Source organism: Dendrobates tinctorius, unplaced genomic scaffold, assembly GCF_039654945.1.
Source record: "Dendrobates tinctorius isolate UK_male_01 unplaced genomic scaffold, ASM3965494v1 ptg000162l, whole genome shotgun sequence".
Taxonomy (NCBI): domain Eukaryota; kingdom Metazoa; phylum Chordata; class Amphibia; order Anura; family Dendrobatidae; genus Dendrobates; species Dendrobates tinctorius.
Window position 1 is genome coordinate 59,418,469 of NW_027361829.1, and position 17,748 is coordinate 59,436,216.

General features: G+C 45.1%; 1 protein-coding gene across 6 annotated transcripts in view; it reads right to left on the reverse strand.

Annotated features, from left to right (window-relative positions):
- Window positions 1-17,748, reverse strand: part of TPK1 (thiamin pyrophosphokinase 1) — a 794,751-nt gene that overhangs the window by 536,804 nt on the left and 240,199 nt on the right. For 4 of the 6 annotated variants that reach the window (XM_073550048.1, XM_073550049.1, XM_073550053.1 and 1 more), the window contains one exon: window positions 12,140-12,214. The exons of the other annotated variants lie outside the window; for them this stretch is intronic. In XM_073550048.1, the coding sequence (XP_073406149.1) occupies window positions 12,140-12,214 (75 nt within the window). The remainder of the gene's footprint in view (window positions 1-12,139; window positions 12,215-17,748) is intronic. 6 annotated transcript variants of the gene reach the window in all.

Genomic DNA, 17,748 nt, shown 5'->3' on the forward strand with positions numbered 1-17,748 from the left:
TATACCCATCACACATCCTTCATCTCATAGTCCCATGCCCATATACATATCATACATATCCTCCATCCCATAGTCCCGTACCCATGTACCCATCATACATATCCGACATCCCATAGTCCCGTGCCCATATACCCGTCATACATATCTTCCATCCCATAGTCCAGTGCCCATATACCCATCACACATCCTCCATCCCATAGTCTCGTGCCCTTATACCCGTCATACATATCCTCCATCCCATAGTCCAGTGCCCATATACCCATCACACGTCCTCCATCCCATAGTCAACCATTATGACATCATAATGAGCGGTGGGGCTTGCAACCTATGATGACATCAGCGTCGCCATGGCAACCATTATGACATCATAATGAGGGGCGGGGCTTGATACACACACACTTTTTCCCCATTATGTAGATAGGGGCAAAATTGTTTGGTGAATTGGAACGCGCGGGGTTAAAATTTCCCCTCACAACATAGCCTAGGACACTCTTGGGGTCCAGACGTGTGACTGTGCCAAATATTGTGGCTGTAGCTGCGACGGTGCGGATGCCAATCCTGGACATACACACATACATACCTACATACATACATACATACATACACACACTTGAGCTTTATATATTAGATGTGGCTATACAGAATAGGCAGGGCTCTACACTCAGCTTTATATATGGATATAATCATTATAATTTGTTATAACTAACCATAGTTAGTTACTATGGCCGGGCAGCGCCGGGCTCTTCAGCTAGTGTGTATTAATATCTTATAGCCTGAATATTAATTCCCTTTTGTGATACTCTGTATGGATTTATGGTTAGGTACCCATTTGTTGGTGATGTGTGCATCCTTAGTCACAGTAGACATTTTATAATTATAATGTAATTTTGTGAATTCCCTCATTTTTTCACTTTTGTAAACTGTAATTTTTAATCAATAAAGTTAATATATATTTCTTTCACATTTTGGACTAGTACATCATTTGTTGCTCTCTTGTAACTTTTTTTTATATATTTTTTGATGTGTCCATCAAGATAGTCCTTTACACATGAGGTATAAAATCATAGATATGATAGTTACTGCATTATTTTAATATCATGTGTATTTGTTGGGGGATCATAGTGATGAATACCTAATCAGAGCACCACATGATGACCTCCCCCCACACACCGCCCGGAGCACGATCATATCATTAACTTAAAACTGAAAAGAAAAAGATTAAACAACAAACACAAGATGGATTTCATCAACCAAGGTATCATTGTAATCAGTATAACGGTGTCTACCTGACACTGTCTGTAGGTTACTGTGCACAATCCTGCTGACAGGTTCCCTTTAGGAGGAAAAAACTTTGATGGAAGTGATTATTTCAAAAAGTTGGCCACTACGCTTTTATTGATGGCCCATCGTTTGGTAGGCCATCAATACTTGATCAGCAGGAAGGAGGCAAGGGTATCACACCCCCACTGCTGTCTGCTGCCAGAACATGGCAGCTCTATTAAAACTATAGTGTCAACAGCTGGGTATTACAGAAGCATCCCCTATTTATTTGAATAGGAGGTGGGTCTGCAATATTGGCAGCTACAGAAATAATGGACCATCAATAAAAAAAGATGCGGCAAACTCCTTCAACATATTTATCATTCCAGAATATGCATAGAAGCCATATGTTTATAGGTTTATTGAGGGCTTATCTGGTTTTGGAACTGTACTTCTGACTGCCTGCCACATATCTTAGGGAAATATTGGTCAGCTGAGCTGCATGGTCGTAAATGCTGGTAAATGGAAAAAAAAAGGTTTAAATTTGAGGAAATTTTTGATAACCATCGAAAAAGATGTTGGGGGCCAGAAGTTTTAATCTTGGGTAGCTGTCAAACATCATAATTGAAAAGGGTTACTTTATTGCCATATTAATGAAACACTACAATTACTTCCTCTTCAAAAGAAGATGGCACGTAGCCACTGCAGCCAATTAGTGGCCAAGGCACTGACATGTTAGTCATGGATGAAGAAGGTAGCGAGAAGGCTGTTAGGGGACCCAGGCAGCAGTAAGTTGGGGATCAGCAAGTTGTTTTTTTTGTATTGTTTTCAGATAATGCAGAGCCAGGAATAAAAACTGCAAAAGGTCAGACAACCACTTAAATTTCTTTTTAAATGAAGGGGGATGAGATTAATTCTAATTGTGCTGGGAATATTTTTGGAGAGATGTAATTTAAATAATACAGAAAGGCTTGCTTGTTTTATCTTGAGACAACTTCATCTGAATATGACTAACTGGTACGATTCTAGCAATTTCTACGGAAAGATATATTTTTTTTTAATTAAGACTATGAGCAATGTTAATTGATTAATATTTTAGATGCACTAAAAAAAATAGAAATTGGTTGCAAATTTCAATAAGGAGATAAAAACAATTTATTCATTTGCAATGTATTCCTAATCTGTCTGGTGACCGCATATAACATTTAGTGCTTAATAATCTAGGCTGAATGCGCTTTCTTACACTTAGTGAATAATAGGTTTTCTCAGAGGCTTATGGACAGTGACAAATTCAGTGGTTAGCAATGTCCTTCTGGAAAAGATGCACAGCTTAAAATATGAACCACAAGATGATTTATTTCTCTTTGAATGATAAATAATTATTTATAAACTTTTGGGACAATGGAAAAACTTGAGCAATGTAACCTTCACACTTGACATCTCCACTAGGTCTGAGCAATTACACCCATCATCGGATGTCTTCTGTTTAGCACAAATCAAGATCACGAAGATGGGCATAGACAGAGGCAAAATGACCCCAACAGTGGCCTATGTAACACAGTCTCAATTCACCAGTTGGTTGTCACTTTTCAGTTGAAATAATCACATTAAATATCTACAGTAACTGGATGGATTACGAATAGCTTCAACAGTGGTCAATTATAATTGGTAATCCGTAAACCAAAAGACCCACCTAGAGTGATAAATCAAAAAAGTGTTTATCCATTTTAATAGGAGCATGTGACATCGGCGGCTATGCCCGCCGATGTCCCTCCAGCAGCAGCGCACGCCGCAGCGTCCCCTTACCTGCGCGCCCCCGTCCAGGCGCGCGCCCGTCCTGCGTTCCCCCTCACAGCGGCTCCTGGCACCCGCTCCCTGTCGCGCGCACGCCCCCTCCCGCTCTCTCCCTCCAGCGGTGGACGGCGCTGAGGGGCAGGACAGGGGGACGCACTTCCGGGTGTTAGGATACTTCAGGCGTCCTCACTGTGAGGAGGACGCCTGATGATCGTGTAGTTTCCTGCACCCTCTGGCCGCTACAGTCCTCTGTAGTTCCTATTATCCACACCCTGTCTCACTGCCTCCCCGCCGTGCCCTGTGTTACGGTCCTTGCAGTTCCTATTGTCCTTGCCCTGTCTCCCTGCCTTGCCCTGTGTTACATGTCCCTGTAGTTCCTCTTGTCCATGCTCTCTCCCTGCCGTGTCCTGTGTTACATGCCTCTGTAGTTCCTCTTGTCCATGCTCTGCCTCCCTGCCGTGCTCTGTGTCTCATTCCCCTGTCCGTCAGTCCTGGGTCCGTATCTAAGCCATCCTCCTCTCTAGTCCTTATTTGTCCGTGGAGCCGTCCCTCTTGGTTCCGGCTGTTGCGCTTCCGTCCCCTGTGGTCCTGCCCCAAACGATCCCTGTATAGGGGTCGGTCTTCACCTGGAGTGCTCGGCCCGGGGGCTCCGGATCCGCGATCCAGAGGGTCCACTCTCCGACGTAGCTTTTACCTAAAATGTCACAGAATCATCAGGCCATGGACCCCGCCGGTGCCGCGGCTGCCACTCAAAAGGAACTGCTGTTCTTAAGGGAAAATCAGACCCGGATTATATCCTTTATGAAATCTATGGACACCCGGCTTTCCGCCCTGCAAACCGCTGACCCTAGGCACGCCCCCCTCTTAGCCGATCTCCAACAGGAGCTCGCGCAGCAGCGCGACGCTCAATCTCACATTCTGGGGTACATGGCGTCCGTGGATGATCGACTGCTTGCTCTACAGTCCTCTGCGGCCGTCTCTACCCAACCGCGGGACGCTGTCCCAGCTCCTCCTCCCCGCCTTGGTAAACCGCCCAGGTATAGTGGGGACCCGAAGTTGTGTAGGGGATTTTTAAACCAGTGCAGACTGCACTTTGAACTCCTGCCCCAACAATATCCCACGGACCGCGCTACGGTTGGCTTTATAGTGTCCCATCTTGAGGGAGAGGCGCTGGCTTGGGTGAATCCCTTATGGGAGAGGGATGACCCGGTGGTCACCAGTATCCAGAGTTTTTTGGAAACCTTTCGCAAGGTATTTGATGAACCTGGGCGCTTGCTTCCACTACGGAGGCCCTCTTTAACCTTCGCCAGGGATCCCTGACGGTAGGGCAATACGCCATCCATTTCCGAACCCTGTCCCCGGAGCTGGGGTGGAATAATGAAGCCCTTGTAGGTGCCTTTTGGAGAGGTCTTTCTAGTAAAATCAAGGATGAGCTGGCCGGGCGTGACTCCCCAACCACCCTGGAAGGTCTCATCTCTCTAGCTACTCGTATTGATCTGCGTTTTCAGGAACGCGCTAGAGAGTCAGCCAGGGAGAGGAGGCCCTTTAGGTTATACCAAGCCCCCATTCCGCGCGCTGTTGCTCCCTCTAGTAACTCTGCTCCTGAGCCTATGCAGGTGGATCGCGTCAAGCTGTCCGAACAACGGCGCAAGGAGAGGATGACTAATGGACTCTGTTTATATTGTGGAGGGGCCAATCACTTCGTACGCACTTGTCCTGAGAGACCGGGAAACGCATCCACCTAGGCCAGGTAGGAGAGGGCCCCCTAGGTGATCAGACCCCCTCTCTTCCACTTACTCTTTCAGCTCTTTTTATTACAGGTCGGGGGCGTGGCTCCGTGGAGGCGTATGTGGACTCGGGCGCAGCAGGCAACTTCATCCGCCAGGAAGAGGTGGACAAACTCCAGATTCCCGTGGTCGTCTTAAGAAATCCGCGAGCAATCACCTCCGTCGATGGCAAACCTCTGCCTGGACTCATCACCACGGTTACCACCGAAGTTAAGCTACAAATTGGCGCACTTCACTCCGAGAAGATTGCCTTTTATGTCCTGCCTCAACTATCCCACGCCATTCTCTTAGGGTTACCTTGGCTCAGGCGGCATGAGCCAGTTGTCGACTGGCGCTCCGGGGAGATCTTGCGCTGGGGGCACGCCTGCCATGCACGCTGTTTGCATCCCCTTGTTCGTCCCCATTCTCTGCCTAGGCCAACAGATCTCCCGGGCCTTCCTGTTCCATACCACGCCTACGCTGATGTTTTCTGCAAGAAGGAAGCGGATTCCCTGCCTCCACATCAGTCCTATGACTGCCCTATCGACCTGATTCCCGGAGCTGTCCCTCCCAGAGGAAGAACGTACCCTCTTTCTCCAGCCGAGACCTCTGCCGTGACGGAATACATTCAGGAAAACCTGACCAAGGGGTTTATCCGGAAGTCCTCTTCTCCTGTGGGCGCGGGTTTTTTCTTCGTCCGGAAGAAGGACGGATCACTGCGGCCTTGTATATAGATTACCGGGGCCTAAACAATATCACCGTTAAAAACCGATATCCCCTTCCGTTGATTCCGGAGCTCTTTGACCGGCTGAGAGGAGCTCGGATCTTCACGAAGTTAGATCTGCGGGGAGCTTACAATTTGATCCGGATCCGCGCAGGGGATGAGTGGAAAATGGCCTTCAATACCCGTGACGGGCATTATGAATACTTAGTCATGCCATTCGGTCTTTGCAATTCCCCATCTGTGTTTCAAGAATTTATCAACGAGGTGTTCCGGGATCTGCTCTATTCCTGTGTGGTGGTGTATTTAGACGACATTCTCGTTTTCTCGCCCGATCTGTCCTCCCATCGCAAGACGTACGCTTGGTCTTGCATCGCCTTCGAGAGAATCGACTCTACGCCAAGATTGAGAAATGCCTTTTTGAGCAGACGTCATTGCCCTTCTTGGGATATATCGTCACCGATTCCGGTCTGAAGATGGATCCCGAAAAACTCAGTGCGGTACTCAAGTGGCCCCGTCCAGTGGGGATAAAGGCCATCCAGCGGTTCCTTGGGTTCGCAAACTATTACCGTCAATTCGTGCCTCATTTTTCTACGGTTACTAAACCCATCACAGCCTTGACCCGTAAGGGAATGAAACCCAACAGCTGGTCCCCCGAAGCTGAAAACGCCTTCCTGGCTCTGAAACGTTCTTTTGCATCGGCACCCATCTTGCATCGGCCAGTGACCAGCAGGCCCTTCGTCCTAGAGGTGGACGCCTCCTCCACTGGAGCGGGGGCGGTCCTGTCCCAGCAGGCTTCATCCGGGCGGCTGGCCCCTTGCGGCTTCTTTTCTAAAACCTTTTCGCCTGCGGAGTGCAACTACTCCATTGGAGACCGGGAATTACTTGCCATTAAGATGGCCTTGGCTGAATGGCGATATTTACTCGAGGGGGCTGTACATCCCTTCACCATCCTTACGGACCACAAGAATCTGGCTTACCTGCAGTCTGCCCAAAGACTCAATGCCCGGCAAGCCAGGTGGGCCCTGTATTTCTCCCGCTTTGACTTTCAACTTCACTTTCGACCTGGTAATAGGAACATCAAGGTCGATACCCTTTCCAGGTCGTTACAGTCACCGGAGAGGGATGAAGACCCATCCTATATTATCGAGCCTACTAAGATGATCACTGTGGCTCCTGTGAATTTTTCTACTCCTCCGCCTGGTAAAACTTTCGTCCCTCAAGGCAGGCGTTCAGAGGTGTTGCGCTGGGGGCATTCCTCCAAAGTTGCTGGACACATTGGGACTAAGAAGACTCTCTTGCTGCTTTCCCGGTATTACTGGTGGCCCACGCTTCGCCAGGATGTGATGGTCTATGTAGCCTCGTGCACAACCTGTGCCCAGAACAAGGTGGCTAGGGCTTTGCCCTCCGGTCTTCTTCACCCATTACCAGTTCCAGAGGCTCCCTGGCAGCAAATCGCCATGGATTTTGTGACTGATTTACCCCGCTCAGCTGGATGTACCACCATCTTAGTCGTAGCAGATCGTTTTTCCAAGATGGCCCACTTTGTTCCCTTACCGGGACTGCCGTCCGCCCCGAAGTTGGACGAGATCTTCATCCACCAGATCTTCAGGCTACATGGTCTTCCTCAGCGGATTGTGTCGGATCGGGGGGTCCAGTTCACCTCTCGCTTCTGGAGGGCTCTCTGCCGGCTTATGGGTACATCTCTCGACTTCTCCTCTGCATACCATCCTCAGACCAACAGGCAAGTGGAGCGAATTAATCAGGTGTTAACTACCTTCTTACGCCACTTCTCCAATGCCCATCAGGACAATTGGGTCGCGCTCCTACCTTGGGCTGAATTCTCGCACAATAACCATCCCAGCGAATCTACCGCCAAGTCACCATTCTTTGTGGTAACCAGTCAAAATCCAGGTATTCCGCTACCTTTTTCCACGTCTATGGGAGTGCCCGCAGCTGATTCACTCGCAATGGAATTCTCGCAGAGTTGGAGTGAGACCAGGGAAGCGCTCAAGAGTGCCAACCACCGAATCAAGAAACATGCGGACAAAAGACGAAAGGACGTGCCTCCGTACCATCCAGGTGACAAAGTCTGGCTTTCAACTCGACATATCCGTCTGAGAGTCCCCTCTTACAAGTTGAGTCCTCGGTACACTGGACCGTTTGAAGTGATCGGACGCATTAATGAAGTGGCTTATAAGCTGAGGTTGCCTGCTTCGCTCCGGGTTCCCAACGCTTTCCATGTCTCGCTCTTGAAACCCGTAGTCCTGAATCGGTTCCAACCAGTTTCCATCGCCCCTCCTTCTCCAGTTGTCTCGGACAACGTCTTTGAGGTCAAGGACATCTTGGCTATGAAAAGAGTCAGGGGAAAGACCCTTTTTCTTATCGATTGGAGGGGTTTTGGCCTCGAGGAAAGGTCCTGGGAGCCTAGAGAGAATATCAATGCTCCCCGGGTTCTGAAAAAGTTTTTGGCCAATCTCAGTAGGGGAGGACGTAAGGAGGGGGGCACTGTGACATCGGCGGCTATGCCCGCCGATGTCCCTCCAGCAGCAGCGCACGCCGCAGCGTCCCCTTACCTGCGCGCCCCCGTCCAGGCGCGCGCCCGTCCTGCGTTCCCCCTCACAGCGGCTCCTGGTACCCGCTCCCTGTCGCGCGCATGCCCCCTCCGCTCTCTCCCTCGAGCGGTGGGCGGCGCTGAGGGGCAGGACAGGGGGATGCACTTCCGGGTGTTAGGATACTTCAGGCGTCCTCGCTGTGAGGAGGACGCCTGATGATCGTGTAGTTTCCTGCACCATCTGGCCGCTACAGTCCTCTGTAGTTCCTATTATCCACACCCTTTCTCACTGCCTCCCTGCCGTGCCGTGTTACGGTCCTTGCAGTTCCTATTGTCCTTGCCCTGCCTCCCTGCCTTGCCCTGTGTTACATGTCCCTGTAGTTCCTCTTGTCCATGCTCTCTCCCTGCCGTGTCCTGTGTTACATGCCTCTGCAGTTCCTCTTGTCCATGCTCTGCCTCCCTGCCGTGCCCTGTGTCTCATTCCCCTGTCCGTCAGTCCTGGGTCCGTATCTAAGCCATCCTCCTCCCTAGTCCTTATTTGTCCGTGGAGCCGTCCCTCTTGGTTCCGGCTGTTGCGCTTCCATCCCCTGTGGTCCTGCCCCAAACGATCCCTGTATAGGGGTCGGTCTTCACCTGGAGTGCTCGGCCTGGGGGCTCCGGATCCGCGATCCAGAGGGTCCACTCTCCGACGTAGCTTTTACCTAAAACGTCACAGAGCACTTTCCAAAGTAGAAATGATGGCAATATACTCTACATATATGGGCACATGTATTACAACTCCCCTGATGAACTCAAATGGAGGAAACGCATCAGGAAGCACATAGGGGCGTCTATTTTGAAGGGATATCTTTGGACTGCCATCGTTAGGGTGGGTGTTCTGGGATAACCAGGACCTGGAAAGTCTGTAGAGAGCTTTACAGGGTTAATACCGGACCGCAACTCACTGGGAACACAAGCCATGTACAGATATGAGAAGACTCCTTTGGAACTAGAGATTGGGGAGATCATTTTAATGATACCTCCCTCTATTGTTTCATATTTATATGGTTGTATGGACCTATCTTTTGTAGAATATACACATTTTTGATTTATCCTTCTAGGTGGGTCTTTTGATTTGTGGACCACCCATTATAACTGACCACTGACAGAAGTATTCATGATATATCCATTCCACTGAAGATTTTTTTTGTTTGTTTTGGTAAAATCTACCTAGTGAATATTGATTTTTGTCTATGCGATAGGCGGTTTATTTAATTTTTGTTAAATTGCGGCTGCAAGCGTTTTAATGATATATTAAAAGTTATTTACACTCACGACTTGCCAATTTGGTGTTTACATTTAGCCATCAGGCTTCACTCCCAACAGGATGTAGGATTTACATTTTTCCTTCTTTACCTTTATGCTGTGTTCTATATGAACCACTATGTCCAGAGTCTCCATCACCAGTGAACCGGACAAAAATAATGCATAAAATAGAGAAGCATTTCCAAAATTCATTTTCTTTTTTAAACCCTTTGTGTACTGCAAAGTAGAAAATACATCATAGACTGCACCGTAACATGCAGGTATGGCAGTTGTCTCAAATATTGGAGCAATCACTAGCTAATATCAATTGAAGTTTAACTGCCATGAGCTAATAACATCCATGTGGATGCATGAGAAAGTCACCATGAACTCCTATATGACAAAAAAGACACGTCACTCCGAGAAATCAGATGTGGGGTGCGCGGAAAAGGATACCAGTCCCAATTCAATACAGAAAAAGAAATCCGGCACTCCCAAATGCAGAAAAAATAGTTTTGTTTTATTCACAGCAATAATCCACACGGTGTACATTCTATTTGTTACGTTTCGGTCACTATAATGGACCTTCTTCAGACTGTATACAGTGTAGAGGAAAAACAAAAAAATAATAAATTTACATAAACATACATAATAACATACAACTGGTTTCAAAATGACATTTCATAATCCAGTAGAGTCATATTTGAGCTAAAGCTACATTGAAGCACATGTTACACATGAATGAACATTTATGTAAAGCGGATTCTAGTCCCAAAAGAATGGATTAACTCCATCATAGAGGAAAATATTGAATCCCTATCAGGACATCAGAAATGTTATACCTTACAGAGCAGAGATATATTCAAAAAAATACCAGGAGAACTTGGAACAACCAATAGATGGGTTTGTGAAGAGAAAATCATGAGTGGTTTTGCTATCTAAACATTCAATTTGCCTCATAAGGATACGGTAAATTTTTCACAAAATAGACCATAAAGACCTGCAGTGTTGGGTAGCAGGATAATAGAGAAGTAGAGAAGAAAAAAAAAAAGGAACAGGGGTATGGAAACACTCAATTAGAAGTGCTTATGGACACAATTTGAAAAAGAAAAAAAAAGGAAAAAAATTACACGATAAAGGCATAAACCTTACCAATGGCAAGACCTGTTAATATTCCAAAAACATGACACTGTGGGTTCAGAATAGCGTGTAGCAACGTAGGCAAGCTGCTCTGTAGAGAGAGACAATGGACAAGATAGTCCTGTGTGAAACACTCAGCGCAAACAAAGCTGCTAACAGTCATATACCATTGTAGGTAAGCATTACCTATAATGGTATATGACTGTTAGCAGTTTTGGGGGGTTTTTTGGGTTATTTGGGGTACACAGAAACCAAGGAATAGTCTGCTGCCACGTGGAGGCTGACACTATAAATATATCTAATTGAAAATTGGCTCCTCCCCTGCAAATTATACCTCGCCTGCTAGCCTTTAGAGACTAGGTTTCACAAAGTCCACACTTTTGGTTCTGCAGACACAAGTCTTTGCAGGAAGATACTGCAGTCAGCAGTTGCCCAGATGGCGGCTTGAGCAGGAATGGAAAACTTCTGTGGTGACGGTATAATATTTGTTTTTTTCATTCTCAGCATTGTGACAGCTTTGGGTCATCCTATGGTTTGTGTGTCCCCAAATGAGACAAACAAATAAAGTAATTTTTTGATGCTCAATGGCAAATTTGTTTCTTGTAGTCTTTATTGGGGGACACAGCATTCATCCTTGGTTGCCCGGTTGGGCGTGCATTTAATGTTTTTTTTCTCTCAAGATGTAATTGGATTATTTTCTTTTCGTGTTCTAATTCTTTTTTGAGCTTTTTCTACTGCTTTCTACCTAAAAAGGAGGAGCGTGATGCTAGCAGGTGTGGTATAGTCAGCAGGGGAGGAGCCAGTGTTGGCCACTTTCCTCGGCAATGAGTATACGCTCCTGCGCTCCTCAGTTGCTGTGGAGGTAAAGGGAAGAGCTTAGTTCAGGTGAGTGTGTGACAATGCCTTTGTTCTGAATGGTCAATCATTCAGCAGTGCACTGGCCTGGGACAAAATGGAGCGATGCATTCCTGAAAATCAATCATAACACCAATCCTTTTAAAAACAGGATTCAACTTAAAATTATTTTTATCCTAATTGCAATTAAGAATAAAAAAAAGCAAAAAAAATTACATTTTTATGTTAATATTTCAAGAGGTTTTTTTTATGGCGCAATGCCAAATATAACTTCAGTTTAGGAAGTGATATTTGACTCTTAGACTAAAGTAATACAAAATCAATTAACACAGTGCTCCTTGTTTAGCCTTATTTTTCTTCTGCCAGGTCTTATTAATTTTATTATTAATAAACCACCATTCTCTTTCATCAATACGTCCGGATTTCCATTTGTTCAACAGCGCGGGCAATATCCACAAAATTCCCTGTATGGTTCCTGAAATGGTCAATCTCTGACCCGTAGATCTGTGGCACCTGATATTTATGTGCCTTATCGAAGGGGCACCAGGTGAGCATTTTTTCTGAATAACAGATTCTTAAATTAGCGGATAAGACCCTATGTGTGCTTCATCTCTCCTATAGTTTTTGTTTAAAGAATATTAATCACATTACGTTGTACTATGTTCAGCAGCTGCGAGTTCACAGGTAGAGGCACATGTAACTGAATACTGCACACTGGAATCACATTTCTTAGTATATGATGTACATGGACAGTAAATGAAGTACCTTTGCGCCACAGTTGGTCTAAGAGATATTTGTCCACTGGTTGATTGAGAATAATAAGTCCACATTTCAAGTGTTCTGAAAGAAATTACACAGGGTGGCTGAAGTACAAATCAGCAAATTAAATGTGATTGCATATAAGAATCGACAGATCTACAACATCTATGGAAATATTTCTTGTAAAACATCATGTTATGGTTTGCAATTAGAGTAAAGCAAATCCTAATTAGAGTTACACTTTCCACTTTTAGATACAGCAAATATAGAATTTGTTGTATCTTTTAAACGGAACTTGTCATGTCAAAAAAATACCTGCAGATATGGAGTATCACGGTCCATTTTTGGATCTGTGGCAGATTAAAACTTCAGGCCATCGAGGTTTAATGTCAGTTTTCCCACCGCTGGCCTTCTGGTGTAATTGCATTGCTGCTGGGTTAGCTGGTGTGGGTGGTGACCACTCCCACATCATTTAAAAGGTCACCTGATGCATCAGCTGACTGTTGGTGTTCATTCTACAGCAACCAAGCTGCAGGAAGGAGCTCTCTGGGTGCAGTGGAGCTTTGCCAAGTTCGCTTGTCTGATGCCTCTCTCTGTTATGTGGTGCCTTGCAGCAGAAGGCGCTAAGTGTTTCATTTTTTGTTTACCCCGTTCCTTTTGGTGTCTGTCTGTCCTTACCTTTTGTTGAATTAGTGCAGCGGTGGGACCAGTGCTCTCACCTGCCAGTTCCCTATGTAGGGATAGGAGCAGGGCAAGTGAGGGATTAGGTATCCTGGTCGGCGATGGGGTGAAAGAACGCTAGTATGATCAGGGAATTTCTCAGGTGACTGTCCATTTCCCACATTCCCTATTAACAGGGCCCACCATTGTTAACGTTTCCCTAGTGTTCCCTGGTGTGTGGAGACATCTGGTGACCTAACAATCGTGGGGTCGTGTCACACAGCTTCGGTCACATCGTGACATTGGGTCAATCTGCAGATTAATAGCATTCTAAAGCCAAGATGCCGCTGTACTGGAAGACAGACTGCTGAGATGAAATTAAGTTTATTCCTCCCTGCAGACTTGGGCTTTCAGTCAGAGGGCTACTTATTAGAGTGAGCAGCTGCTGTAACCACAAACCGGCCATGACTGACAGCACTGCAGAGCCAGGTGTCAGTACCAGGACATGGCTTCAGCTGCTGCTCATTATCTTCTAAGTGATGACTGTAGCAGTGCCGATCTCTACGACTGAAAGCCGGAGGCAGCCAGGAGGAATAAAGTTCATTTCCTCTCAGCAGCAGGCCTTGCAGTGCACGGGTCGCACGACTTTAGAATGCTATTTACCTGCACATTAACCCCATATCTTCAGGTTAATAGAGTTTTTTTGACAAGACATGTTCCCTTTAAAGCAGAAACTGGTATTTGTACTGTTGTTAAATGGAAGTTAGTTACAGTTTTCAGTCTCCCTCCTTGTTACAGGATCAGAATTCTGATGAAAGCACTATATTATTTTGCACAATCAAACAGGAAAAAAGGATTTGAGTCCAACCTGAGAAAACCCATCTTTCCTCTTGCATTCTTCATCAGTAAATACTTTGAGAACAAAACTATACATAAGACTAATGGTTCCAGAAGGATTTAATGGAGGAGACAACCCAGTCAATGGAGTACTCTGGTGATTTTTAAAAATGTATCCCGTTAGTAGCAATTCAGGCACCTATGTGTGTAATGAGTGCAGTAATAAACTCACTACCATATTCTGCCATTTTCAGCAGCGTTGCGGTGTCATGTGCCCGCATTGGTAACCTGGCAGATCACACTGTGCCCGTTCTGTGGAGAGGCTGTTAGTTTCACAATACCAGTGTATGACAATCAGAACAAGAATTTGTAGCCTCGTTCGAAGTCTCATATGCTTGCATTAAGAAAATGTAAAATATGTCTGAGCCACACAAAAGACACAGTATGATGTAGCATGTAACAAATGCAGTCACGTGAAGCCAAGGCACCACTGAAAATGCCAGAAGATGGTGACCAGTGAGTATATTACTGCACTCATCACACATATACATACCTGATTGTTAATGAAGGGGGTATAAAATTTAAAAAAAAAAATCTCCACAGCGCTCCTTTAAGGGTATATGCACATATTAAGTATTTGGCGCAGAAATCTCTGCATTCCTTGGCAGGAAACATAAGCGCATTTTTGCAGCGGTTTTCCTTTGTTTTTTACTTGCATTTTTAGTGCAGATTTTTCCCCACTCATGATTATGGGTGAAATCTGCAGCAAAAAAAGATGAAACAATTGACATACATAAAATTTAAATCTGCAAGTCACAAAGCAAAGTGTGCACGAGACTTTATGATTTATATTCACTTTGTTGGCATCAGGAAACCCTTCAGGATTTATGACAAATCTGCACAGAAAAACCGCAATGTGTGCGCACAGCCTAACTGTTCATGCTATATAACAGCTTTCATAAAATTGAAATTCAATTGCGTTCTACCATTAAAAGTGAACTTCCAATGTAACAGCCTTCAGTAGAAAATGTAATCCCTAATACAATGTTACTATGTACAGTAGATCAAGCCATTTATCTGTGGGAGGAGTCTGCTGAGAATTTTATTACAAGTTAAATACAGATTCATTAGCAGACTTTACGCTGACAATTATTACACTACTGGTTATGGATTGTAAAGACAGAATGTCACAAACGTTTTACGGTACATTTTGGGAAGCTGTCCATTTTAAGGCTGATAACATTGGACATGAGAGTTGAAAAACAGCCAAATCCAACAAGGTATCCATACTATTATTGCAGATATAAACAAATCTCTAGAAATCAGTTCCAAAACTTAGTGACTTGGAGCAACTGCCTACCACACAAACTAGATGGCTGCCATCTTAGCCTGCTCTCATACACAGGAGTGCTCGTGTTATACATGGGAGATCCACTGCTGGATGTCTGGCCGCAGCACATCTCTAGGAGATCATTTGATAAGCAGTCTGAAACCGGACATGCTGGATTGATATTTTCCGTCGAAAATAAATTATCTGGGGCTCCCATACACTGACTGTGGGCCGAATCCGTTGATATCACTGGATCCATCTGACATTAGTCTAATGTATATGGGGAGGGGAAGCTTTGGGTACAAACAAACTAATTGAGGAGAGACTGGTGCACACTGGTACAAAAGTGGATCTGGCCTTAAACCCAAATTTTTGGTGAGTTTTTTACACTGCGTATTTTTGAAAAAATGCAAGCAACCTATTCAGCTTTATTAGTGAAGAAAAACTCCAGTATCAAAAACTAAAATATCAAACGCTCATTGTGGGAATGTAGCCTTATGGTCCTTTCAAAATTTAATTCTTTCCCACGGGGCCGATGACTAAAATGGTGCAGGAGTCACAGAGTGCTCTGTGGTGAATAATTTTCGGCCATATATGCAGTCTGCTGGGCCTTGCTGTCCACCTCCATTAGATGTATACGGCAGAAAATAATACACGACAGGGCACACTGTAAATCTGTCTGCACCATTATGGAGCATATGTCCGAATCCGGTTGTAAGGGGGTTTCAGATGCAAATTCCAACAGGGCCGCCGAATATGGGAAACAATGCAGTGTGAAAGGGCTCTTAATGACTTGACAATTTTTCATTTTTTGCACTTCCATTTTTCCATCACCTTCTTCAGAGAGCTATAGTTCTTACTTTTCTGTCAATATAGGTGTATGAAGGCTTGTTTCTGGTGAGACAAGTTGTAGCTTTAATTTATACCAGTAATTCTACAATGTAATGCAATGCAACCTAGGAAATTAAAATTTCAAGCGCAAGAGGTTGGTAAAAAGAAAATGCAATTCCACTGCTGTTTGTGGGTTTTGTTTTAACAGCATTCATTGAATGGTAAAAATGACCTGAGAAAATGATTCTCAAGGTCAGTATGATTACTGTGATACAAAGCATATAAATTTCTTTTATATTTTTGTGTTTAACCCTTTTACCCCCTCAAGGTGGTTTACATGTTAATGACCAGGATAATTTTTACAATTCTGACCACTATCACTTTATGAGGTACCATATTTTCAGGTGTATAAGATGAGTGGGTGTATAAGACGACCCCTAACTTTTCCAGTTAAAATATAGTTTGGGATATACTCGCTATATAAGACTACCCCTCTTCCAATGCACATACGGTAAAAACTTAAAAAAATTCACTTGAATTGGGGGGACTGAACATTCACTGTTTGCTGCGCTGTCATGTGCATGACAGCACGGCAAACACCGGTTCTGAACGGCAGTGAAATCATCCCCACCGTTCATAGAGCCGCGGCTCCAACTCTGTAAAAAAACAGCGTGAGCACTCAGCTGTGATCAGAGGTATAATGCTTGCCTCTGGTCACTGGTGTCGGCTGATTGGACTACAGCTCCCATCATCTGACACCTGCTGCTTCTAATAACAGCGAGAGCAAGAGCGGCGAATGGAAGTATTCATTAGCCGCTCCTGTTCTGTAAATAGTTAAAAAAAAAAAAAAAAAACGGCATGGGTCCCCCTGTATTTTTGCTAACCAGCTAGGCAAAACTCACAGCTGGGAGCTGCAACCCTCATCTGTCAGCTTCAGCAAGGTTCGTTATCAAGAATAGAGGGTCCCCTCCATTTTTGACAACCAACTTTGCTAAAGTTGACAGCTGGGGGCTGGCATTCTCAGGCTGGTAAGGGGCCATGGATATTGGCTCCCCAGCCTACAAATAGCAGCCTGCAGCTGCCCAGAAAAGGCACATCTATAAGATGCGCCAATTCTGGCGCTTTGCCTGGCTCTTCCCACTTGCCCTGCAGCGGTGGCAAGTGGAGTTAATATTTGTGGGTTTGATGTCACCTTTGTATCGTCATGTGACATCAAGCCCACAGCTTAGTAAGGGAGAGGCATCTCTAAGACACCTATCCATTAATAATCCTATAGTCACATTGTAATAAAACTCAGACACCCAGAAAAAAGTCCTTTAATTGAAAAAATTACACAGACCCCTTTAATAATTTCAATTAAACCATACTTACAACCTTGCCTAATTCCACCAGCTCAGGAGGAAAGGACCGCTATTTGCCTCTTGGAGTGCAGATATTCCTAGAACAGTTTGCGGACTACATATACAGAGCCCCTAATTGCTAGAAGAGCAGAATCCCCCTCAAGTGACCCCATTTTTGAAATTATACCCCTTTTGGAATTTATCTACAGGTGTAGTGATAATCGCCATGGGTGTTTTCCAGAACAAGCAGTGAGGAATGTCGCCGAGTGAAAATTGCAAACTGCCATGCAGTGACCAGTGCACTGCAGTGAGCAGTATGTTATAACCAGCTCATGCTTCTGGAGACATGCACCCGTAAGTTAGGCGGGCTCTCATCGCTTCAGAAATGCCAATCATGTGGACGGTATATGTGGTTTAGGTACACTGTGGGTCTCAGAAGGGAGGGGGCATTTGGATTTGGGAGCACAGAATTTGCTGAATTTCTTTTGGAGGGTGATGAGCCATTTCGCTTTTCCAGAGCCTTTGCACTACCTGTAATATGGAAGCCCCCCATATTTCCATTAACAGATGACAGACCTAAGTGGGGGCTTCCTTTTTTTTTTTTTTTTTTTTTTTTA